The sequence below is a fragment of the Tamandua tetradactyla genome, chromosome 17 (genome assembly GCF_023851605.1).
Source record: "Tamandua tetradactyla isolate mTamTet1 chromosome 17, mTamTet1.pri, whole genome shotgun sequence".
In the NCBI taxonomy this organism is placed as follows: Eukaryota; Metazoa; Chordata; class Mammalia; order Pilosa; family Myrmecophagidae; genus Tamandua; species Tamandua tetradactyla.
Genome location: NC_135343.1, coordinates 28,438,186 through 28,464,517, shown reverse-complemented (window position 1 = coordinate 28,464,517; position 26,332 = coordinate 28,438,186). Strand labels below are relative to the sequence as shown.

At 36.5% G+C, this 26,332-nt stretch overlaps 1 protein-coding gene and 1 long non-coding RNA gene across 5 annotated transcripts in view; one reads left to right on the top strand and one right to left on the bottom strand.

Moving 5' to 3' along the window:
* The window catches only part of LOC143660847 (uncharacterized), a 256,137-nt gene that overhangs the window by 91,350 nt on the left and 138,455 nt on the right, over positions 1-26,332 (bottom strand). For 3 of the 4 annotated variants that reach the window (XR_013164273.1, XR_013164274.1, XR_013164275.1), the window contains one exon: positions 15,510-15,661. The exons of the other annotated variant lie outside the window; for it this stretch is intronic. This is a non-coding gene — a long non-coding RNA (uncharacterized LOC143660847). The remainder of the gene's footprint in view (positions 1-15,509; positions 15,662-26,332) is intronic. 4 annotated transcript variants of the gene reach the window in all.
* The window catches only part of EFEMP1 (EGF-like fibulin extracellular matrix protein 1), a 59,075-nt gene that overhangs the window by 28,170 nt on the left and 4,573 nt on the right, over positions 1-26,332 (top strand). Inside the window, exons 5-10 of the mRNA XM_077134271.1 lie at positions 13,527-13,649; positions 17,468-17,587; positions 18,574-18,693; positions 20,001-20,120; positions 23,799-23,922; positions 24,007-24,202. Of these exons, the coding sequence (XP_076990386.1) occupies positions 13,527-13,649; positions 17,468-17,587; positions 18,574-18,693; positions 20,001-20,120; positions 23,799-23,922; positions 24,007-24,202 (803 nt within the window). The remainder of the gene's footprint in view (positions 1-13,526; positions 13,650-17,467; positions 17,588-18,573; positions 18,694-20,000; positions 20,121-23,798; positions 23,923-24,006; positions 24,203-26,332) is intronic.

The window sequence follows — 26,332 nt, the reverse complement described above, 5'->3', positions numbered from 1 at the left end:
TCTGTGGTGATGTTACTATGCACAAAGGAACTTGGGAAGAGAAGCATAAGAAGGTGAATGGGAGCTGGACCACAGGAGACTGTATTCTGGTAGAATAGAGGGGTTGGGAAGAGCTTCGTGGGCAAAGGTAGGCAGGTGGAAAAAAGGTGCCCAGGTGGTAGGTAGCCTGACTGGTGTGAAGGGGCATTCAAGAGGACATTGATGAGAGGGAACCCAAGGAAAGGACTATGTTTTTTAAATGGAATTACCTGTTATGTTGCAGTGAGGTTCAGATCAATCATACAGAATGTTCTACATTTTCTCCACATTTACGTGACAATGGTCACAAGACTGGCAGGCATGTCTTGGAGCCCTGGGGGCCTGACAGCAGCCTAGCCTCATTGGGGAGGTAAAAGTGGCAGGGGGCAGCCTTGCCAAGGTCCCAGCCGCAACTGGAAAGCTGCAACACTGGACCAGAGGGACAACTTTCCATAAACCTTTGCTAAAGAAGCCATGCCCATGCTTACAGACCAGTAAGAGGCAGTCTTCACACCACCAGGGATATGGCAACAATCAGAGCTCTCAAGCAAAAAGAACAGTATGAAATCTGAGATGATGGTATGGTAGCCCATGACAAACTCTGGGATCTGTCCTATAACTACCTGTTGAAGAGTGCTTTGAAAACTATTGCTTTTTTCTTTCTTTGCTTTGTATATATGTTATATTATAAAATAAAAAAGTTAAAAAAAAAAAAGAGTAGTATGTCTGATCAGGGTGAAGTTGACAAAGGACAAATGCAAAATTAACATTTAAGTAGGAAAAAGAGTAAAAAATACAGGGTGGGTACAGGAAAGATAAGAAAAGAGAGGCGGAAGTCAGCCTAGCCACCTGCTTATTTGTAAGGTTGTCATAAGCATCTGGTTTTCCTCAGGTTTTAAGCCTTGTTTGTTTTTGTCATTTTTTCCTGTTAATTCTGTTCACACCTAATACAGAAGCAAGAGACAATCACAGACATATATATCATTTATCTACTGCTATAATTAAAGCATTCAGTGGAAGTCATCTTGTGTTTAAGGAAAACAAAATTTGACAAAGAATACTTGTCTAATTTGCCATGGTTTTACTATACTAGTAGTACAGCATTTACAAAACAAAAAATTGGCCCCAAATCAAACTCCCTTATGTTGATATGACTGAATGGATACTTCATTAAATACAAGTGGTACAGATCACCATTCTGTTTTGTGGAGACTCCTCACACCTGTTCTGTTGAGAAGCCAGTCAGTCAATATTTACCTCCTAGAGTATGACTGAGGCTTATACTTTGAACAAACAAACAGAAATCCAAGGCTTGGCTTTACACTTCTGTTCTTTCTGCTACATTTGAAAATATTTCCATCTGTTCTCTAGCTCTGATGTATAATTTGTGATTGCTGTGAAAGATGGTGACCATAACATCCTTGACATATTCACTATAATATAGAAAATTGCTGCTGACATTTACATTAGTAAACTTTTTCATAACTAGAACTAGTTCACATAAAATCTCAGAGTTACATCCAGGTTCTAATTAGAGCTCCAGTTAGAGTTATTTCTGCTAAGTAGTCTTTATAAATTTTAACACACCGTTGCCATAAAGGGGTTTTATGGCCATCAGCAATCCTTTCCCATCACAAAATTTTATGAAATGCACAGATACTACTTCATTTTGTTTTGCTAGATTCCTTTTGTTTGAATGTATTAACTTTCTCTAATGAGAAATAATTTTAAGAGAGAAAGACTGACTTTTCCTGTTCTTATATCCATTCATCTGGGATGTGCCAAAGGAAGGGGAGGTCCTCCAATGCTAAGGTGTTCCTCATGATTGGACATTGCTCATGACAGACTACCTGCAAAATATGACACTAAGCAAGGGACGAGGATTGAATGTGTAATGACATGCAAGTACATGGGAAATTGTATTAAAAGTCCTTTCTGCAGTTTTCTTGCTTCTTTCCATCTTTTCACAAGACAGATACCACCCTGATCCACTACCAAATTATAATTATTTCACACGATTCAGTACAATTTATTTTATTTTTAATGCGATTTTATTGAGAATAGAAACTATTTGAAGTATGCAATCACTGTTTATTGAGCACTTACTGTGGACCAGCTACCATTTGAGGCATATGTTACATTTAATCCTCACAAGAAGATAATGAAATTGGTACTACCCCAGCTGACATTATAGCAGTGAGACTAGGAAAAGTTAAATAACTTTCCCAAGACACATAACCAAAACACGGTGTTGCTTGGATTTGAACTGAAACCTATTTGACTCATAAACCCATGATCTTACCCACTCTTTTGTTTCAATCATATTTTATATCTTTCTGTCAGCAAATTGTATAAGAAAATTTTCTTCTGTGGTTGTCGGGCTTTCTAAAAGATCAACAAGTTCTCCTTTAAACTCTAAATTTTAATTCTTACTATAGTAGGGCTGGGAAAAAGCTAGCATAAGCAACTAAAGAAAAATACAATCTCAAATAAAATAATTTAGAACTTAAAAATACTTCATGGTGAGAGAACAATAACATAATTCCTCTAACTCTGAAAAGAAAAAAAACAAGAAAAGAGCTCTGTCATTGCAGGTCATAATTGGGGACTTCCTTAAAATCCTCTGGCAGCCTCACAGTCATCCACATTAACCACCTGTGTGCCTGAAGCCAAGGCTATTCATTTAAAGGTTCCCATAAACAAATGATTACATTTCTAGGGGAAAATAATTCTAAGCTAATTTTAAAATTAACAATATGAAATTCGCCACTTTTCCATTTTCTCCCAAAATGAAAACTTGGAATATGATAAAACTTAGAATGTAAAGGGTTTTTTTTTTGTTTGTTCTTAATCTGTGTTTATGCCTACAAAGGAATTCTCTTTAAGACTGACTTAGTTTGGCATCTACCTTTAATATATCAAAGGCATAACTGGCCCCGGTCCATCTCCCTTTGTACTCTACAGACACAAGAACCATATCCAGGCATGTTTCCCCTTGAGATTTTTTTAGTTTACACTGCCAAGCCTACATTAAGCAATCCTAAATTCCTGACAAGTATGTAACTTTACAGGTACACAGTAGCACATTTAAATGTTGAAGACAACTTCTATTCAATCCCACTCTGCGAAGAGAGCCATTTAATCCTGTCCAGAAAGATGAATCCATTTTTAGACTCTCCTTTGATCCTACAGATTAGGGGGAGGGAGAAGTCACTGCTGAAAAATGGAAATGGAAAGAAGAAGAAATGGAGACCCATGAACATGGCCCCAAGAAAACAAGAGCATGTTATTTGGGTTCCCCAGATCTGACATATTAATTTAGAAAGGGCAGGACAAGTAAGAACTAGAAAATGAAAATCTTCCCACAGTATTCAGGAATTCAACAAAGTGAGAAAAGATTCCTTTTCTTTCCTTTGTTGCCTTCTCTTTAAGTTGATTATTTTGTATTACTCCATTTTCTGCTCTATTACCTTTGCAATTTTATATTATTTTACTATTCCTTAAATACTTTCCCTAAGGGTATTTAAATATGCCTTCATGATTTATCACAGCCTCAGGTAAATTAGTACTTTCGCCTCTTCCTGGACCATGCAAGGACTTTAAAATACTTTAACTCACTTTACCCTCCTGCCAACCTAAATTCTATTATCATCATCATGTATTTTAAATCTATATATTTTATAAATCCCCAAAGACCTATCGTTACTTGATACAGCCGATATTCATTTAGATCTGCCCACGCATTTGCCCTTTACATTGTGCTGGAATTTTGAGCCAACTAGAAAAAAGAATTTAATGTAAATTTGGTGAGTCCCCCTCCCCCTCTCCGCTCCATTTGCAAAAAAGCATAAGAGCCCTGAGGCATATGGGGAAATATTGTACAGAGACCTTGTAAGTAAGTCATGAAATGGGTAGGAAAATAACAAAGAAGAAATGCATACTGTGAATTCAAGAGGCACAAAGATAACTTTATTTAAAAAGGTTTTAACAGTAAATGAGTTGGAGAATTATTGCCAAGTTACACTCATGAAATTTAGTAATATGCCTCATTTAGTGGGCACAGAGGCTGCTTATTGTTGAACTAACAAGTATAATGTAATTGGTCTTGTACAATTAGGAGATCATCAAGACGTACTTATTATAATTGGCATTGCCATAGCCAAGGGCTTTAGGCACCTCAAGTGATGATTGGCCTGAAAAAGTAAGCCAAGAAGGTGTGTGTTCTGTACTGGGGAGACTGATTAATCTGGCTGTAAGATTTCAGGGAGGGGGCCCAGGAATCAAATCACAGTGTCCAGGGTAGGATGAACTGAACTGAATGTAGTCAGTCTCCATTCAGTCCACCAGGCTCCAGGGGTTTGATCTGGGGAACACGCAATTGAAATATGAATGCAAAGCATCCCATAATGAAGTAGGATCATCATTCCTCTGAAAAGCAAGCTTTAAGCGTTCTCCAGTCTCTGTGGGATGGACTTGAACCTTCACATCGCAGGTCTTTAATTTCTAGTACCAAGCCTCCCTAGAGCAAAGACTGATGGTGCAGCTTGTTTCAAACTACAAGTTTACCTCCATAGCGTTATAGATGGATGATTTGTTGTAATATCATCCCAAATATGGGATTTATTTTGTAATTACCAGGATCATTTTTCCCATATATTTACAATGAATTAAGCTCATGAAGAAAAAAGAGAGTTTATATGGGTATGACATATTCACAGAGATGCCAGAGAATACCCCTGACAATTAGCAATCATTAATCAGTTGAAAATTATGCTGCCTTAAGGTGCTGAAAGGAATAAGCTTCACTTTGCCAAAAGACCTGAAGAATAAGAATCGAGGTCTTTGTCTCCTTGCTTGTTCTCCTGTCTCAGCCTGTGGCCAATGGGTACATTTAGTTTGTGTGGAATATGGATGAGTCACCAACTGATCATCTACATGTGCCAGTTGGTTTTCCTACCCATGTTCATGAACTGTATATCTAACCTCATTCAGTCATCTTGCAAATTGAACACTAGTGGCCTCAAAGAAGACAAGGTGATAGAAGGTCAATATGCAATGAAAATCCATCATCACTGCTTGAAAAGCAATTCTAAAACTATGTAACAGATTTTTCCATATGGGAACAGCATATTGCAAGGTTCTGGTAAAATACAGTGTGATGCCAAGAAATTCTAAGATATTTGATTAACCACTCTGTAAAACAAAGAAAATGACCTATCAGGGAAGGTGATACTTGTTTATTTAGGTGATTTTTAAAAACTCATTTAAAGCACACCAAATTATTAACAATCTGTTTTGCCAAAACTGATAAGCATCTAAAATTATAAATTTACTGCAAGCCATCAATGCACACAATCTTCTTTTGTTACTTAATATCAGTATTTATTTTCTCCACTAGAACTGCTTAGCTTGGGTAAATTCTAGCTGATAATTTCAGAAGGGTGAAAAGCTAACTAGAACTGGGCATTTAGCCCAGATAAATCTGATTCCAGTACTATGAAGGAATCAGCAAGGGAAATAGAAAGTTTTTGACAAAAATTGTTGATAATTGGCTATGAACTGGGAAAACTTGGGGCATTAGGAATGTTATTCTAATGTAGAAGAAAGATGCAAGAGAGAAATCAAGACAATACAGATTAACAACTCTTCCTTTAATCCTAAGAAAAATTAAAAATATATACAACTACAGTAAAACCTCTACTATGCAGAGCCCTTGGGAAATAAGTCCTTATAGAGACTTAAATTGAAAGAGGCAAAATGGATACCTTGGGCTTGAATTTCTGCTCTGTGTGACCTTAGCAAGTCACCTCACCAGCCTATGTTTCAGTGACATCCTTCTTCACCTGTAAATTGTGGGTGATGTGACCATGTGCCTCATGGGGCTAATGTTGGGATTAAATCTGAGGCTTTATAAATCTGAAATACTAATCAAATAATAGATCTTTTCATATTACTTAGCATTTCTTATTTTTATACCAATTAATTTTAGAATTTTAACAAATTTGTATACAAAGCTGTCTAAATTATTATATGCCTTTTAAACCAGTCAACATAATTTAATCTGACTTAATTATCAAGTCATTACTGGAAGAAGCAGTAGTAAAACAATAATGTTCTCAGTTCTTGTTGAGATAGCTTCTACCTTCTAGTACCTTATTTCGTAAAAGAGATGACTATACAAAATAACTATAAGACCTTTATCTGAATCCCTTTTATTTAAAAGTAGGAAGTGTACTTTAGTAAGAACTAATCTATTGCTCTGTCATTAGAGAATATTAGAGCCAACCATTCAGCTCAGAGTGTCTATCAAAATTTTTAAGAATGTTAAAAAAAGAGGCTGAGTCAAGTAGCTCTTCTTTATAACAAACACAAATCCTTAGCCTTTTTTTCCTATTTTACTCCATTTATGAGCTTAATTAAACATTGGAAGGTAGATATTAACTTTTAAATTCACACATATCAAAAAATATTAGCCACTTGAATCTAACTACTTCCTTTTCTTTAACCTCAAGAGTTCAAAGACCAGAATCATCAAATGTTATTGATAAAGCATCCCAAGTATCCTGCCCAGAACTAGTAAAAATGTCATTTCTTACAGTCATTTTACTGTAGTCTCAAAAAGATACATTTTGAGGATTCTGAATATTTGTTTAAATTTTGCACTGTCATTAAGGAGAGGAAGACCATTTTACAGGTGGAAAAACAGAAAGAAAAAAAATTAAAACTATGGCTCTGGATCTCACAGTGACAGAATCAAAATGACTTCAATTCCCTTCTCTTCTTCCAGTGCATTCTCATCACTGGTCTACAATGGCTTATTTTAAAAGTAGCTCTGAATTATTCCATAAATCCAGAGTTAAACAAACTATAAAAGTCAAAAATGGTACTCTACAGCATTCAGGTACAAATAATTTTTGCCCATGAAAACACAGTGAAGTGACTCCATGTGGTGGTAAGTTATCAAATTATGGAAAGAACATTGCAGAGATTAAAATGTTGCATAAGAGAGAGAAATCAGCATGAGTCAGGGGTTTGGGAAATATGAGTCAGACTGAAGAGAAGGAGCCAAAAACACAGTGAAAGAGGGCCTAAGCAGGGACTTAATGGACACCACAGAGATGTAGACACAGTTGCCTCCATTAAGAGAAAACCAAATATGTAGTTCCATGAGACTGGGGGTCAGCATGGTAAAGAGGCTAGAAGTGAGAGCAGAGCAAAGATCAAACCAGATTATTTAAAGCAATTAATGATGCCAAAGTCAGCAAAAAAAAAAAAGAACCCATAATAGTATAAATCACTGGGAGGGAGAGTGTGGACACATTTTTGAAAAATGAGGGAATCACCAAATATTGCCATTAGCTATTCTTAACGTATCAGAATGATGAAATGTGTTGTGATATTTTAGGAATCACATTCTATTATTTTGTTCTTTGGCAAAGTTTACATTAGGATAAATCTACATAGTTCAGAGCTGCTCCCTATGGTGTTTCATCCAAACATCCTAATCCCACCTTGAAGGCCCTGATTTTTACTCATGATTTAAGATACGATTTTCTGAGCACCTTCAACCAGGCCCTGCACCAGGCTCCTCACACAGCCCCTCCAGCCAGACTGACTCCATCTGTGTGCCATTCTTCTCATACAAACCGGTTTTGTCTCGTCAGTGTTTTTTTCTGCGTGTGACCTGTCTTCTACCTAAAAAGAGCCTCCTATTTCTGCCAATCCATGTATTTTATCTTCAAAATGCAGCTCAAACTCACCTCCTTGGGCAAATCTTCCATAGTTACCCCCTCTGACACTGTTTTATTCCCCATAATCTCTGCATTTCTGAAGTCAGTTGCTTGGCATTCTCTTCCATTTGCTGACATCCTGCTGATTTTGCTGTTTTCAGATCTTGTGTTCATACATGTGCCTTCTAGACTGTCTTGAAAATTTTTACTTCTATGAAATAAAACACTGATTCTAACTCCCCTAAATTCTAGACACCAGTCCTCAGCAATCAGTCATGATTCATTCATCTATTTATTGAACTCAAACTTTTTGAAAACCTGCCATTTGTTTTGCACTATGCTAAGCACTAGGAGTATAGAAAAAAGTAAGATATAAATCCTATCCTCAAGGAGTTTGCCTCTAGGACTTAGGATATGGGTTAACTGACTGGCTAAAAAACCTAGTGCACTTAACTAGTTGTCAAGGATAAATTATAGACAACTAAAAAACAAAACAAAATCTCCTCTCCCCACAGTACTTTTTTCTGGATTATCAGGAAAATCAAGGCTGACCCAAGTAGGTTCCTGTATGAATAAAGCATTGCTTTTGCCAGTACAGATATTCTCACATATAAGTGTAGGAAACTGCCTTTTCTTCAATCATGTGGAGATGCCTACAAAAGGCAGTGTTTGTGCTATGGTGAGTCAGAAGGAGGTGAAGGGCAATTCTGGCAAAACAGATTGCTAAAAATGTGGTATTCTCTAAATGATAAAAAAAATCAACAAATTTCACCTTCCCTGATAGGCCATTTCTTTGTTTTAGAGAATGGCTAATCAGGTGTCCTAGAAGTTCTTGGCATCACACTGTGTTATACCAGAACACTGCAATGTTCTCGTATGGAAAAATCATGCTACATGTTTTTGGAATTGTTTTTCAAGCAGTGATGATGGATGTTCATTGCATATTGACCTTTTGTCACCTTGTCTTTGAGGCCACCATTGTTCATTTGCTAGATGACTGGATGAACTTAGACATACAGGTCATGAACATGGGGAGGAAAACCAACTGGCGCATGTAGATGATCAATCTGTGATTCATCCATACTCCACACAAACCAAATGTACTCATTGGCCATAGACTGAAACAAGAGAACAAGGACGGAGACAAGGACCTTAATTCTTATTCTTCAGGTCTTTTGGCAAAGTGAAACGTACTTCTTTCAGCATCTTAAGGCAACATCATTTTCTACTGAAAAATGGTTTCTAATCATCAGGAGTGTTCTCTGGCATCTCTGTGAATATGTCATACCCATATAAACTCTCTTTTTTCATATTTCTTTATGGTAGTGTGTGGTGCTGCAATGGGTTTTCATAAACACTCCAGGTGTTTATGAAAGGTGAGCCAGGTGTCCTGGTACATCTACACAGAACTGGATATTCTGATTTGAATTTCTGACAGAGTTGTGTATTTTAATGATCTTTTTATCACACTGAATTTTCTGATATTTAAGACAAATAAAAATGTATACAAGTAGAAAAGACAAGCATAGAAGAGTATAATGATGAATAGTGGTTTAGATGTGACTATAACTATATGAATAAGTAATAGGAGGATCTCCAAGTAATATTTTCAAAGAAATAAAATTATGTTAATTAAATAAACTAATAAATTGGCATTTGTATTGAAGATAGTTTAAAGAAATTCAGACTATCTACATTCTTAAGAATTAGCCAACCTGCTCAAGCAAAGGAGAGGATAAAGAATCTAAACTCTAGTCAGAAAAGCCATAAATGAAAGTTAGTTCATTTGTAAGCAGATGCAGTCTAAGGTATATGATGAGCTCAACACCTTTGGAATAAATTATTTGAATGGGATTTCAGGCAACTCCATTTATTAAATTTCAGGAGGTTTCCTATCCTGTCTGAAAGAATTAAAAGTGCATGTTCATCAAGAGCCTTCTGATAACAAAGCTAAATTTAAAAATCTGTGAGTACTGGCCACATGTAACCAATCTACTTAAATCCCACAATACAGTCGTTCCAATAACAATTTGCATTGAGTTTCTATGCAGAAATATTGTGCTAGGAACTACAGTTGCTATAAGAATTAGAAAATATATTCTCTGCCCTTATGGATTTACTATCATGTTAGTTACAAAAGACATGTACAAATTAAAAAGATAGTTACACAGTATGGATTAAAACTGGATCAGATAAACAGGTGGCATTGGGGGAAGAGAGGTAGGCTATTGGACAGATAAAGCCTACTGGGAAGTTGTTATAATTATACAGATATGAGATATGCAGTAGCTCTGGAAATAGAAGGGAAGGGATATCTATTCAGAAGAAAGATTTGTAACAACATAACACTCAGTAACTGTCACTCAAAGTGTTATGATCCTGTTAGACAATAGAGTTCATCTCAATTTGGCCTATTTGGTCGATTATCATCTCTACAAAAGACCACCAGACATACCTGTTGATCAGAAAAAAGGCAAGCTTATTTAGACTTGCTGCAGCAGGGAGAATACTACCTTGAGAGAGTCTTGGTAGTATTTCAAAATGGAGAAATTAGGCAAGGATATTAATAGAGTTTGGGATTCTAGGCTAGGTGACTTTAGGGTAGATCTTGCCATGGGGAACTGGTTGGGCTTGGGCAGTTTATAGCATAATAATTTTGCATATGTGGGCATATCAAGGCAAGGGTCTCTCAGCAGGCCTTGGCAAACAAGCTGTTAGTCTTGATAAATAATCTATTTTAGTTGGTTCACAGTCGTACTTCCAGGACCAAATATTTTTTGGAGGAAGTAAAGTTATGTTTCCCTGCTCTCAGTATACTTACATAGATTTTAACAAGTATGCCCATCACAGAATTGTTTAACACAGGAACAGGAAAAAGATGTTCAGTCCCAGTCTTGTTTAACACAGGAAAAGGAAATTACATTAGTTTCAGGTCTTAAGTATGCTCTGTATATACTTTTTTTTTTAATAAGGGATATAGGGTAGTTTTGACAATTCAGCAAGCTATAAAAGAATTTGTTAATATAATAAGTCATTTGATTTTTTTGATAGAGGAGTTAGTAGCTAAGATAACTTCCTGTCTCAGGGGTTACTTCTTTGACCACACTGGGGTCAAGGGAGTGAAGATACACAGAAACTATAAAATAGCATCACCAGTCAGCCCTAGGTGAGGTGAGTCCTGTTGCATTTTGTTTGTTTTTTAGTAGAGAGAAAGAAAAATATACAGTGGCAGTGAAGGCAGTGGTATTTTGTTTTTGGTTTTTTTTTTAACAAACAACTTCAACTCAACCAATTAAAAAACTTCAACCCAATTAAAAAAAAATAATAATCCTTCTAATAATGTGAATGGACCTGATTCTTAAGAAGGACTAGGTCCAAGTAGTATTGATTTTTATTTTTAAAACCTATTTAATGGTGTATATGGATTCCACTGGAGATGTTCGCCTATTTATCAGCAAGACTTAGAAATGAAAGCAAGTAGAAGGAAATTGCAGGACATTAGGAATGTTGTGGGGTGGGGGGAGGCAGTTTGCAGAGAGCTGGCTCAGAAAGAAAAGCCTTAGTCAATAGTTAGGCCTCCCCTAGAAAATGCAGCGGTCAGCTTGAGCCCTTGATCTTCTATCAGCATGTACAGAGGAAACTTACCACATCTGAATCTAGCATTTCCATATCTCTCTGGGTTGTTATCACTGAAAATGCTGGCAAATGTTCTTGACATAAAACAATAGGAATTCTGTGGTTGTTTCTGCATTAGCAAGTCATAAAGCCCTGAAGAAACCCCAGTAGAAATGTTTTCATCAAGTGCATATGAAAATAATAAAATATAGCAAAAAGCAAATAATTTCAAAGAGAGATTGCTGCACCCTTGCATAGTACCTACAAAGAGCCAAGTTTCTAATCATTGACTGGGAAAAAATTAGTTTAAAACAAAGAAATGATTGTAAAAACAATTACTCAAAACTTTAAAACCAGTTTCACAAAATTATGTAAGTGGATCATTTTACAGGTTATTATCCAATAAATAGCCATACATCACTCATGTATTTTTCATCCTCTCTTCCTCTTTCTTATGGAAAGAATCTCTCATTTCCACAGCAGCTAAGTAAAGGTGATATCTGAGGACAACCTAAACTTCCTACATTGTTACACTGGATAGCTTAACTGCTGCAACTGGATCTGAAATATAGAGAAAAATGAAAGAAAACAATACCAAGCATCACTTTCTATTTACACCTTCTTAAGGGGCAGGCCAGAATTATGGATAGCTTGTTTTAAAATTGATTCTTGGGTAAAAATGGTTTGTTATTTGTATGTATAAGAGACCAGTATTTATTCTAAAGCCACGCTCTGAGTCTGCCACAGTGATGGTCTAAGACACCCTGAGCCTAAGTTGATAATTGAAATTTGTCATGTAGAAATTACAATTTTTATGATTTCTAATGAAGCTTAGAGTTTTTCAGTTGTTGAAGAATACAAAATTGCGTAGCCTTTCGGTGTGCTGTTTAAGTTCATAATGTAAGAGATCTGAATGAATGCAAAGGTAATATAGACAAGTTGAAATTAAGTTTCATTTATAAATTACTTAAATATGAACATATATGCAAAAATTCACATCACATTTTGATCACAAAGAAATTCTTTATAACAGATTTATTATGTTAGGACTGAGCTTTCTCAAAATTTCCTAGAACGCTAACCTGCTTGCTCCCTAAGGCATATTTCATAAATTATTCCCAGAAATAAAGTGCTTTGGGAAAATATGTATTTTAAACTACACCAGCCTATCTTTCCTAGAGGAATATAATCAAATTAAGTCCATTGGTTTTTGAAATTTGCACTGATTTATACATACATCTCACCCTAAAGTTTGCAAAACTAGCAACAGGGTTTGCATGTCAATAAGGAAATAAATAGAAAAATGTGTGATATTAAAATTTGATTACACCCAGTTACTGGGCAGAGTTTTAGAGCTTTAGAGGTTTTTCAACAGAAATTATCTCAAAAGCATAATACTAGGTGAAAAAAGCAATCATCACACAGTTTATTTAATTTTTTAAACATACCAAACAATACTATATACTCTCATGAGTTAATCCATGTATCTCTCAGGGAAGGATTCACACCTAGAGGATAGTGGTTAACTCTAGGGAGGGAGGTAAAGGGATGAGCATGGAAATGTTTCATTTCTTAATGAAAGCTGAGGCAAGCGTGGCAAAGTATTAGCATTTGATAAATCTGATGTCCATGAATTATTTTCTGAACATTTGAAATAACTTATAATATAAAACACTGTCACATGGTAGCACAACATTGTTAATGTAATTAACACCTCTGAATTGTACATTTGAAAGTAGTTAAAATGGGAAATGTTAGGTTGTATATATGTTATCAGAATAAAAAAAAAAGCACAGAACTGTACCACAAAAAGAGTGAACCCTAATGTAAACTATGGACTAGAGTTAACAGTATAATTATAATAATATTGTTTTACCAGTTGTAACAAAGGTACCAAACTAATGCCACGTGTAAATAACAGTTTCCAGAAAACTATGTGTTTGAGGGGGGATCTATAAGAACTCTGTGTTTTCTCCATGATTTTTCTGTAAACCTACAACTTCTCCATTTTAAAAAACATTGTCAATATACCAATATTATAATGTTTTCAAAATAAAATAAAAACTTAGTTTCTTTAAGAAAAGTCTGATGGCAAAATGGAGGAAATAGTAAGATCTTCACAAGTGACTAAAATCCTTTCTATACCATGTCTGTTTTTGACAGACATAGATGAGTGCACAGCAGGAACACACAATTGTCGAGCAGACCAAGTGTGTATCAATTTACGAGGCTCCTTCACCTGTCAGTGTCCACCGGGGTATCAGAAGCGAGGAGAGCAGTGTGTTGGTAAGTACCACAGTACAACAAGCAAAGTCCTGTCTTAACCATCTTAGGTGTTTAAACTTCAGGCATTCAAAACAAAGTACTCACATTTGCTTGGAGAATGATAGCTAACAACTGCTTATTCTTTCACGGACTACCAATCCATTATCCACACTACCAAGAAAGAACTAACTGGAAAATTTGATACTATTATGGATGTCAAAGAGTTGGTTACATGTTAGACTAAGCAAAAGCAGAACTTTGGGGTATGAATAAATACAACCAAGACAATAATTGTAATTTAGCTCTTTGGATGCTGCAGCACTAAAACACTGGTAATGTGGACTGCATTCACTGGTTTATAGCATAGCATAGTGAATAGGGCAATGGACCCAGACACTGGGGTTCAATTCCCTGCTCTACCTCTAACTCACTTTGAGGTCTTGGGAAAGTTTCTTAAATTTGCTAGGTCTTGCTTTTTTTCATTTGTACTTTGGATATAATAATAGTCCCTAACTCACAAGACTGTCATGAGGACTAAAGGGGTTCATGTATGAAAAGTAGTTAGAAAACTACCTAGTCCTGTGTTATTATTGCGTGGTCATTTAACATACATGTACTTTGTGTTGCAAGCCTATATGAGGTGTTAGAAATGCAAAGCCCAGCACAGCCTGGGCCTCTACTTGAGGGTCTAAGACTGTGAGCTCCCTTAGGACAGGGCCAGGTCTGGTTTATGTCACCTTTGCCTCCTCATTCCCCACAGAGTTTCTTGAAGAGTCCCTCCCCATTCCCTGAAGAGTCCCTGACACTTTATGCATGTTTATAAATGAATAGAAGAACACGGTATGGGGAAACAGTCTGGCAAATAGAAAAGTAAAATAAAGTGTTCTGAGTTCAATCCCAAGGGCTAGCACTAGTCACGAAACACTGTAATTGACTCCTCATGTCCATTATTTACATACCACCTCTTACCACAGATCAGTGAAGAATCCTCATTTTCTCATAAGAAGGGAGGGTAAGGACACAGGGATAGGCAACCAGTATCAATTTTTGCCAAGAATTTGAGCTGTTGACATTAGGATTTCAACACTGACCTCACTGGCCCCAGCCCAGTTATGCCAGCCATGGGGCTGTGCCTGGTTGCTGCGGTTAATGCCCAGCCTCTGATGAAGGGCCTAGGATTTATAGTGACTGAAGCTGTGATTTGGTATATTTGTTGAACACTCAACAGGCACCCACTGTATTAGTCAGGAAGACATTTAACGGCATAAAAAGTAAAGAGAAAAAACTAATCTATCCTACTATAGCTAGAATCAAAGAGAATGGAACATATGGTCAAAGCCCTTTATGATATAGTAAGAGGAGACACGTAATCATGCACCTTCACTGCAGAAATCATTCCAGTGTTCTAGTCACCCACAGAATCAAATCTGTGTTTCTCAACATATGGCTTCTCACATATTGGTCTTCCCCAATATGACCTTTGCCTTCCCCAATATGACCCTCTATTGCATCAACACTCTCCCCCCCCACACAAAATATATATACTATAGTTTTATTCCACTAGTTATAGTTCTCCACATACACCATGCTTTACTGACTCTACACAAGCTCTTTCCAGAACCAGGAACATTCCCTCCTGGCAAACTCCTATCCAACCATCAATTTCCAGCTGAAGGTCACCTCCTCTGGGAAGCCTTCTATGATATACCCAAATAATTATTCACCCTCTCATCTATACCAATACTTCTTAAACTATGTGAATAATCCTTTTTATAAATTTCTGATCTGTTACATACCAGTACTTTTGCAAAGTACAATAAAAATGCTCTGACAATCTCAAATTGGTATTTCTAAATGTATACTCTCAATTTCTGTACTTACTCATTGCAGACCAATCCAAATAATCTCTGGACTAACAGCAGTCAGCAGACCACACTTTGCACAGCCCAGTGCTCCTTCTGTTCCTTATACACATTTCTATTGTTGAGCTTATCATTCCATGAAGCAATTTGTCTTCATGCCTGTCTTCCACACTAGACAACAGTAGAACACATGTTTGTGTTATCCTTATAAACTTGTAATGCCAAACATAATACTAGCAAATAACAGTGGTTCAATAAATGTTTTCTGGTTAGAAAGACATGCGTCATTCATTCATCAAACATTTATTGAGGGCCTACTGTGTGCCAGGTACTTTTCTGAGTGCTGGGTCATAGCAGTGAACAAACATTTTACAAAATCACAGCCTTCACCACTTATACAAATTACCTATTGATACTGGAACCTGGCTATGATATCAGTTATTAGGAAACACTGTGCTCATAAGTAGTATGACATTTCCATTCATTTATTTGATGTTTAGTGAGCACCTATCATGCCAAGCTCTGTTTCAGGTGTTAAGGATATAGCAGTGATGAGACAAAACGTCTTCTGCTCCACCTCAAGGGAAGGAGACCGGGTCTTACCTGTTCTGCACTATGGTGGGGGATACAGACCACAAACAAACAAACACCTAACACAATGTCAGGGAAAGTTAAGGGCTAGAAAGAAATATAAAGAAGGTTAAGTGGATATATAGGGTAGAAGAAGCTATTTTACATGGGAGGGCAGATATAGTCTCCCTGAGGAAGTGACATTTGAGCAGAGACCTGAAAGAAGGAAGTGAGGAAGCCATGTGAATATCCTTATCATTTATTTCAATATTCAAGTTATATCAAATATCTCATAGCTTATTAATAACATCTCCCATTTGTTTTTACATGCCAGGAACTTTGTCTACTTTATCTCATGTAATCCTCCCAACAACTCCACCAGTTGCTCTATTACTACTAACAGAAAAGGAAGTGGAAGCTCAGAAAGATTAAGACCATGCTAAGCTAGCAGCTGCCAGAACCAAGATTCACACTCAGGTTTCTGTGAAGTTAGTTGACCATAATGAGGCCTTCCATATTTTTAGTTATGAAAGTACCCAAAGGAGCTCAGCATGAAGTTTGTTTTGCACCCTCCCCCCTTTCTTCCCATAAAGCAGCATCACTTGATAGTGTTATGTTGCAAATGCCTAACTGTTTTAAATTACACGTTGGAATTGTCACAAAAGTGTAGAGTCATGAATTAATGAACTTTTATTATGCTTCTAAGATGTTAGTTCTACTCTGCAAGTTCCTGTTTGAACATTTTATAGTTGGAAATATTTATATGAGAAGGACATGGGCTAGAACACTCAGTCAGTGTGTCAGAAGGGCACTCTTAAGAGGTATCTTGTGTAGTATCCTATTCTTTCCACATCATTCTTTCATTTGATTCTAAAAGGAACTTTATGAGATAGCAAGCATTGCTATCCACTCTTTTTACAGAAGAAAAAACTGAGATACTGAATGTTTAAGTGACTTAGTCAAAGTCCCCAGCTGAATAGCACCCCAAACCTCTATTCCCTTAGTTTTGTGCCTACATCACTCAATTCCTCTGTCATTTTACTTGTCGTTATAAATAAGCTCTTAGCTCCCACACACTGACATGCTCATATATATATGTGTGAAATAGTCTTAATCATTTTTCCTCCTTTAAATCTCAACCCACTGAACTGGTTTATTTACCACTGAATGGTGTAAACATTCAATTCAGTTCATAACATCTAACTTAATTGCAGAATGCAGGCAAAAGTGTATGTAAAACACATATACCTAATTTTAACAACAAAAATCAAGGGAAAAATAATTAATTTTAAAGTGAGTTTTTCTATAGATAGGCTGTCGAGATAATGCTCTTTTGAGAACTTGAGAGCAAACAGCTGTGGATATTCAATAATTTGGCTCTTTGTGTGTATGTTCGTGATATCCTAGACATAGATGAATGCACCATCCCTCCGTACTGCCACCAAAGATGTGTGAACACGCCAGGCTCATTTTATTGCCAGTGCAGTGCTGGGTTTCAGTTGGCATCAAACAACTATACCTGCGTAGGTAAGCCTTTTGGGACCTGCCTCCTGACTAGCTGATTTGGGTCTTCAAAACAAGTAAATCCCATGCCATGCTGTGGTATTTCAAGTTTTCTATGTTCTTGAGTGAACTGGTTTTCATCAACTTCCCTTAAGCAATCACAGAACAGAGCAGACAACCAGTCTGTTTCTTCAAACATATCAAGATGTGAATGGAAAACTTTTTTAACCCTGGTTTTAGTTCTCCTCTGTGGGTATATTAAAAAAAAAATTTTAAGCTACAGATTGATTGATATACACACACCAATTAGCCAACAGTATGTGATACAAATGCTGAAGATGCCAAAGGGGTTACTGCAAGTTCATGTACATAAACTTTCCACTGAAAGCACATCTGATTTTTACATGCTTCTTCTCCCCTTTTAGAATGCAATGTCACGGCACACAATTTAAGATTGGCATGACATGGAAAGAATCTAGTGCAGGAAAAATGCTTTTTCACAATATCTTCAGTGCCTTAGAGCATTGCAAAACTCTGTATGGGTCTCAAAGGCTTATGTTATAATTGTAATGGAATTTAACAGAACCCATTTAAAAAGTAATAAATAGCACAGATAAATCTTCCCTACAGCATGCTGAGAGACCATATCAGTATGTGTGTCTTATATCAATTATTTATAGACTTGGCGTTTTGTCTGAAGAAAAACAAAAGAAAATAGATACTGGAATGTATATTTATTAGAAGCATTAAATTCTTTTGGAAGGTTCATGAAACATCAAACTAACTGTCATTCCTAGAAAAATTACTGTGCTATTTCTAAAAGAAGTATAAGACATATGTTTGAAGTTGTTCCAATAAATATGAATCCTGAATGGATGTTCTCCAGTAAGCTTCTGCAGGGCAAAGAATTCAGCTAGGGAATTATTTACTTATCATCAGATGACATAGGTACAAAAAAGCAAGGGTATGTTTAAAGATATCATATATATATATGGAACCTTTCCTTTCAGATATAAACGAATGTGATGCCAGCAATCAATGTGCTCAGCAATGCTACAATATTCTTGGTTCATTCATCTGTCAGTGTAATCAAGGATACGAGCTAAGCAGTGACAGGCTTAACTGTGAAGGTAAAAAAAATTCCAAATAATGTATAATAAGAGTCCAGCTCAGGGGAGCAGCCCCTGTGATTGCCATTATTTTATCTGGTTATGTACCTCTTCGTGGGAACAAATTTTTATTTATGGAAATCCTGTTTCAAAATCCAGTTAAGTTAGTTCAGTAGTAACACTGGCTTTTCAGTATGTTACCAAGAGAAAGCAGAAGGAACAAAATAAATCAACTATTATATGTCCCCATGGGCTTAATAATTAGAAGGTGTGCTCTAGTACCTCGGCTTCTCAAACTGTGATCTGATGATCAGAGGCCTTGGTCCTTACAGCAAGCTTACGAGATATTCAGAATCACAGATCCCACCCCAGATCTCCTGAGTCAGAATCTGCATTTCAACAAGATCTCGGGTGACTGGTGTACACATTTAAATTTGAGAAGGGCTGACTGCATGTCAAAAACATTAGTATAGAAACCAAGACATTTGATTCTTAGTCTTATTCCTGTCACTGTGTGACTTGGGCACTTTTCTTAAGCTGGCTGGGTTTCATTTTCCAAATGAGTAAATTAAGGGCTATTTAAATGGGTGGATGACCTTCAAAATACATTGCATGTGCACGTTTCACTGTATCATTCCTAAACCATAAAACATTCCTGAGGGGGATGCCATGGACTTTTGATTTCCCTGATTTCCTCACAGACTCTCCCAGCTTTATTTGGGGCCATAAAGGTTGTACCCCACCCAGTGAGGCCTCACATCAGGCTCTTGTGCTCCAAGTCAAGAGGGGCTGGCTCTGGACAGCCACCCCTACCCTTCTGAACAAACTATAGAGATATCACCATTCAGAAATGCAAAGTATTCTTCCCCTGAAGGCCAGACTCTGCCAAGACATCACCCTCTGGAAGCTCGCACAGGGATGGGTCTTGGAGTTCAAAGCTCAAATGAACTTGGCGACAGAGTCACCCAATTTCTGAGAAGGCAAAAATGAATCTGCATTCTGGGTGGGTCTACAGAGCCCAAAGTGAAGAGTGTCACACGAAGCCAATTCATTCAGTCTGTTAAACCAGTATGGTTAGGTTCAGGATTAGCCAAACTGTCAGCAATGATTCAGTAAAACTGATGGTAAGAAAAACTCTTTTTGCTGTGAAGTCATAGGGAGAAATGAGCTGATATTGTTAGAATTTATCCTTGAGCTATTATAAAGTATTGTAATTTTATTTCAGAGGTTGCAATATTTTTACTCTTCTTAGCACATCTAAAATAATATTACCAAAGTAGTTATGTGTAAGTTTTCAACTGTGTCCTTGCTCTTGTCCCATTCAATAGACATTGATGAATGCAGAACCTCCAGCTACCTGTGTCAATATCAATGTGTCAATGAACCTGGGAAATTCTCGTGTATGTGCCCCCAGGGCTACCAAGTGGTGAGAAGTAGAACATGTCAGGGTAAGCTTCACTGTTCTCATATCTGTTAGGTGTTCAGTTTTAACCAGGAAGAGCTGGGAGGAAGATATGATATTCTATTCCATGGAGTTTCATTTTTTCCACCTTGAATATCCAATTTGAGCTCTCTCTTCCCCTGTTGTTCATCATAAGGTATGCAATCTCATAAAAGAGGGCATTCAATATTAATGACCTTCTTGAAACTTAGAATAATAGTTTTTCTTTCTTAAAATATAATTTTAGTAAAATATTGATAACCCTTCTATACAGTCTGTATAATCTCTAAGATAAAAATCTTCTAATCCACCAGAAAAGATTCATTATTGAAATTTTTCACCATGAGTTTGGGTCTGCAGCCTAAGCATAATAAATGGGTTAGGCATACCTCAAACCAGTCTCTATTTTCTAAAACACTAAAAGTATAAATTAAGTTGTAGCTTAGGTGCTAAGAAAATCAGCTGAAAGGGAATTAAAATGTGCTTGAGCTCTTTGCAAAAAACTATTGACCCAAAGATGGCTAATATTTGGGGGTTCATTTCCAAAATAAGAACGGAACATTTAAGTAATCTTCAATACCTACACAAAGAGAAAAAGGCAGTTCTCTACATGTTGTGATTTCAGAGTCTCTCAGAAAGATCTGAAAATACATACCCTCTTCCCTTCACCTCCAATGCTGCCTGTAATTTAAAATTTCCTCACCAGGGAAAAGACTGCTCAGATAAGAACAAAAATGCAGATAACCCTGGAAAAGCTAGTACAAATACTTAAATTTATATAAAAAGGTAGGAGAATGAAAAAAAATAACTGACTTGAAGACAGAAATGTGTCCGATATTGAACAAATTACCAAACTTCTCTGAGCCTCAGCTTTGTCATTTAGAAAGGGAGTTGTGGGAATGAAATGGAATAACATGCAAACATAATGTATAAACTATAAAGTTTGTACAATTCAATGCGTCGTTATGAAATTTACCCAGCTGTGTAAATGCTTAGTAGTAAATCTTTTCTCGAGATTTCTTTTAAATGTGAATTGGAGAGAGGGCACACAAGGGCAGTAAAGATCCTGTTGAAAGAGTAAAAGGTCAAGGAAAGGAGACACTGAAGATACTCAATATGTATTATGATTTTATGGGAAAATGTTAAGCCAGACGAACATATCTATGACCTGAGATTTTATAGTGTGCATATGATTATTTAACTCTACTCCATTCGCTAAGTATGAACATAATCAGCATGTCATTCATTGCCCAGTGAACATCTTTATAATCCTTTCCCGTTTCCTAGAGACTCTGTAAATGCTAATTGTAGAGAAACATTTCATACCAATGGTTTTAACATCAATATCACATGCAGGAAAATGTTAGCCAGTGGAATATCTTGACCAATTTCCCTGGAGTCCTTAAAACAAATGTATATGTGTTTCTGATCATAAATGATTTGATGCTTAGAAAAAAACAGAAACAAATTAACATATAGTAGAACTTTATTGACAAGGCTATATATCTGGAAAATTTATATTTCTGATAACCAAAGGTGAAAAATACACTGAAATTACAAGTGGATACTCATGAGTGCTATGTCTCGAAGACATGTAGCTTCAGGATGTTTGGTTAAACCAAACATTTTTTGTGAAAGAGACTTAGATTCTTTTAAGGTACAAATAAATTACTTTCCCCCATTAAAACCACCCCATCTGAGACTCCTCCACAGAACAATAGAAAACTGAATTGGAATCTTACCTACCTCCAAAAGCTAATTTTGGAGATGAAATAAATAACTGTTCTTATTTCCACAGTCTTGCAAAAACGAAAGAAAGAACCACTCTCTCTCTGTTTCTGTCTCTCTCTCTCTTTTTCATTTTAATACTATTAATAATTTCTGAAAAACCTTCCAGAATTACCAGGTGCTGATTATGCTAGGCTTTTAGTTACTGGAATTAATAAATGAAATTATAAAGTTTTTTTTTAAGTACAGACTATTGAAAGGATATATCAATTGCAATTCTTCTGAGGGATCCAAGTTTTCTGTCTTTAGCCACAGATAGTCCAAAAGAAGACACTGTTCGTAACTGACTCTTTGAAACTATATAGCATTTCCTGGACTCATGGTCCCTCATAGTCTCACAGTTTAGTCTCATAGTCTCCTTCTGGACTCAGACTAACTTTAGTCAGTTTGGAGGCTAAAATATTTTTTTCTCCAAAGCCAAGACAGAATTATTCTCATTTAGAGGATATGGTACTATGCAGTGGAAAGATTCCTGACCTGAAAGGTAATGAACGTGGGCCAGTCACTTAACCCTATTTTGTTTTACCTCCATGTCAAATAGAGATAATCATTTTCTTCACCTATCTCCATATGGTTTGTGTGAGGAACATCTTCGTTCAGTTTAATATTCTTGAAAGCCAGATGTCCTCAATGCATTATTGTTAGTTGATGAAAGGGATAAAAAGATGGATATGATGGTCCTTGACCCCTAACATGCTTACAAGCTTATAGAAGCCTTAAGATAAATATCCATATTTGAATAATGCAAAGGAAAAAGCAATAAATGCCCTAAAAAGAGTTACATGGAGGTATGAGAATTCAGAGAAGAGGAAGAGATCATATCCTAGCACCTAGCCCTTGCCTGGCCACAGCAAGGGTTCATTAAATTGTCTACTGAATAAGCAAATTAATAAGTGAAAATATCCAATTGTGGGGAAAGAATTAGTATATCACTATTCAAATGTAAAGGAATACATACACATATATTGCTATATTGCTAAAATTGCTTTTGTTGTTTTAACAAATTTCTAGTGAAACTGTTCTCTCAGAGGTCAACTGGGAGCTCCTAATTGCCAAAAGCCATCCAAAAGTGCAGAATGGCCTGTCCAAAACTCTCCTTCCAAGGACCCCCTCTCCTTCTGGCTTCCTTGACACTGTTTTTTCCCATTGCTGAGGGTCCCTTAACTTCCACATTCTTTAAATAGGTGTGCTCTACAAGGTCTACTTGTTATAGCCCCGCTTCTTGTGCTGGTCTTTCTCTTCAGATAATCCACTCAGAGAGCATCAACTATCCACCTGCATGCTAGTGCTTACTAAAACTACATCACTAGCCTTTACCGCTCTCCCAAGATCCTGAGCCAGATTATCACTGCCCTGTTGATAGTATCTGCTTGCTGCTTTCTCAGCTAGGAAGTCCCTCCCTATCCCAGCCATTAAATTCCCAACTAACCACTCTTCTAAGCCAAATTGAGATGACTACTCCTTCCTTCAGCCATCCGTAATTCCCTTAGGGAGAATTAATCAACTCTGCCTCTGAACTTCCTGTGAATTTATCTCTCTCTTATTTAATTCTATTTTATGTTCTAATTAAGTCTTGCCATATATGTATTCCCAACTAAATTTTAATCTCCCTAGGGCAGGAACTAGGTGCCTAACTTTTATATAAGCTGGGGCACGAGCTTGCATTTGGCTTTGCATTCAACAGAAGAACAATGTGTACTTAATAAAATATAATTGACACCTAGAATGGCTCAACTAAGTCTGTCCTGAATTCAAAGCAATGAACTTAGGTCACACCCAGTCTTGTATTTAAAAGCAAATTAAACACAGTCAGATTCCCATACACCTTCTTCCTTGCAAACCAGAATCTGCCACTTACACAGTTTTACTTAGATCAGTAAACTCTTTGACTCTACAGATATAAATGAATGTGAGACCACAAATGAATGCCGGGAGGATGAAATGTGTTGGAATTATCATGGTGGCTTCCGTTGTTATCCACGAAATCCTTGTCAAGAGCCCTACATTCTAACATCAGAGAAGTAAGGAAATTTAGAATTATTTAAAGTGAGAATCTTCTGGTTTTACCAAACCAAACTGGTGAATGCTTTTGTTTTTCTCTGCAGTCGATGTGTTTGCCCAGTATCAAACGCTGTGTGCCGAGAACTTCCCCAGTCCATAGTCTACAAATACATGAGCCTCCAATCCGATAGATCTGTACCATCAGACATCTTCCAGATACAGGCCACTACCATTTATACCAACACTATCAACACTTTTCGGATTAAATCTGGAAATGAAAATGGAGAGTTTTACCTAAGAGTAAGTATTCTGAAGACAAACTTGGTTATTGAGAAAGATGTAAAGTATCTTTTTTTTTTAATATTCACATGGAAGGGAGACTAACATTTAAAGAGATTTCATGTGCAAATATTGCATAAAGGCCTCCTCTGTGCACTATCTCATTAATTCATCTTGGTAATGCTGCCAGATAGGTATAAAGCTTTATCTCCTTTAAAAAAACAAAAAACAAGGAAAGGGTAAACTCGGAGAGATTAAATAGCTTCCCTAGGGTCACTCATATACCAAGTCGTAGACTCTAACAGAGTTTTGTGTTGACCACCAAAACACAAGCTTACACACACATACACCAAATAGGTACCACAAATCAGTCGTGGTTATTTAATTGCAAGTACAAAAACTAATTCCTGGAGAGCTTTTAGAAAATCATAAATTCCTTACTGTTACAGTCAGAAAATTATATATTCACATCAAAACTAAAGGCGATAAGTCTCTGAGAAGTGACCCCACCCCTGTACTGTGTGTGTCAGCAGTTTGTACCATTCTTGCAGACTTCCCACCAGACATCATGGAGTCACCTTTGACTTTTCCCTCTCTTTTACTGTCTATATTCAATCCTTCTCTGAATTCTGTCATTTCTTTCTTCACAGAATCTCCTGGGTGCTTCTCCTTGTCTCTGCCTCTCTTCCTTTAAACTGGCTCCCATCATCTCCAAACCCCCTCCAGTGATTTCTAAGCTGATCTCCTTGACTCCAAAGCCTCAGCTTCCCAGGTCCTCCTGCAAAACGTGAGCAAGTTCATTTTAGGTTAAAATTCTGACATATTTTAAATACAGCTCACAACTTCATGTGAAAATGATGGCAATTCATGTGAAAATGATGGCAACCCACCAAGCAGTTTGCAGGGTTACGGTAACTGTTTCACACTAAGGATGTTATTCATCCAGTTACAATTTTCTTAAAACTCCTTTGGGCACTCTTCGTTTTTTAATCAAATTTTAAAGTCAATATTTCATTTTGAGAATATGAAAAGTAAATTGGGAAATTCCTGCTTGTGGTAAAGTTTACAGATTTTTAATGTTTACACGCTTATCCTGTTCTTTGATATATTAAGTTCCCTTCCAGCTCCTGAGTCATGTGATTCTGTTCTTTGCCAGTAAATTAGACATGATTAATTTCTCATGACCAACTTCTGAAAAGAAAAACCCAACCCAAAATACAATCCATTACCTTTCTTTTTTTCTAATAGGAAAGAATAAACTTCTTTAACATTTGATGTTTTTAATTTAAAATATACCAGATATTTGTGAGAAGTACCCTCTCAATGAATTTCCCACATTTCAGATAATGCCAGTTTAATAATTCTACCCCAATAAATTAGCATTATCTGTAACTCCATGGCAATTTAATAGGTTCATTTCAAAATTTTCTTTAAAAATAATTTTCAATTTTGAATTCTTAGCCATAATATAAGAAAATAAAACATCCTAGGAGATTCAATAGTGAAACAAAGTTTCAGGATGTTTTTTCTTTGCAATAAACACTGCACTTTGAAAGTTATTTATGATTCATATCAGTGCATTTACAAACTGGATATTTTCAAATATAAATGTTAACTGTTTTCCCAAATGAAAAAAATGGAATCTTTTCTCTCATGAGTGAAAAAAAACACCTTGCCAATTTTGACGATTCCAGAATTAAATAATTTAAAATTATTTGAAACAAAACACCTATTTAAAATAATAAAAATAGAACTACAACACTATTTATTTCTGTTTTATTTTCCCTGCTGCTAAAATAAATATCATACAATGGGTTGACTTAACCACAGGAATTTATTGGCTCATGGTTTGAGAGGCCAGAAGGCTTGCTTCCTCCAGGGTCAACATCTTCTGGCTGGCCAGCAGTCTGTCACATGGCAATGTACATGGCGGCATCTTCTCCTTTCTCTTCCAGGTTCCCTTGACTTCCAGCTTCCTGCTTCTACTCTGGCTTCTCTTTCTGTGTACAGTTTCCTTTGCTTATAAGGAATTAAGCCATATTGGATTAAGGCCCACACTCATTCAGTTTGGGCACACCTTAACTAATAACATCTTCAAAGGTCCTATTTACAAATGGGCTCACACCCATTGGTCCAGGGATTGGGATCTAA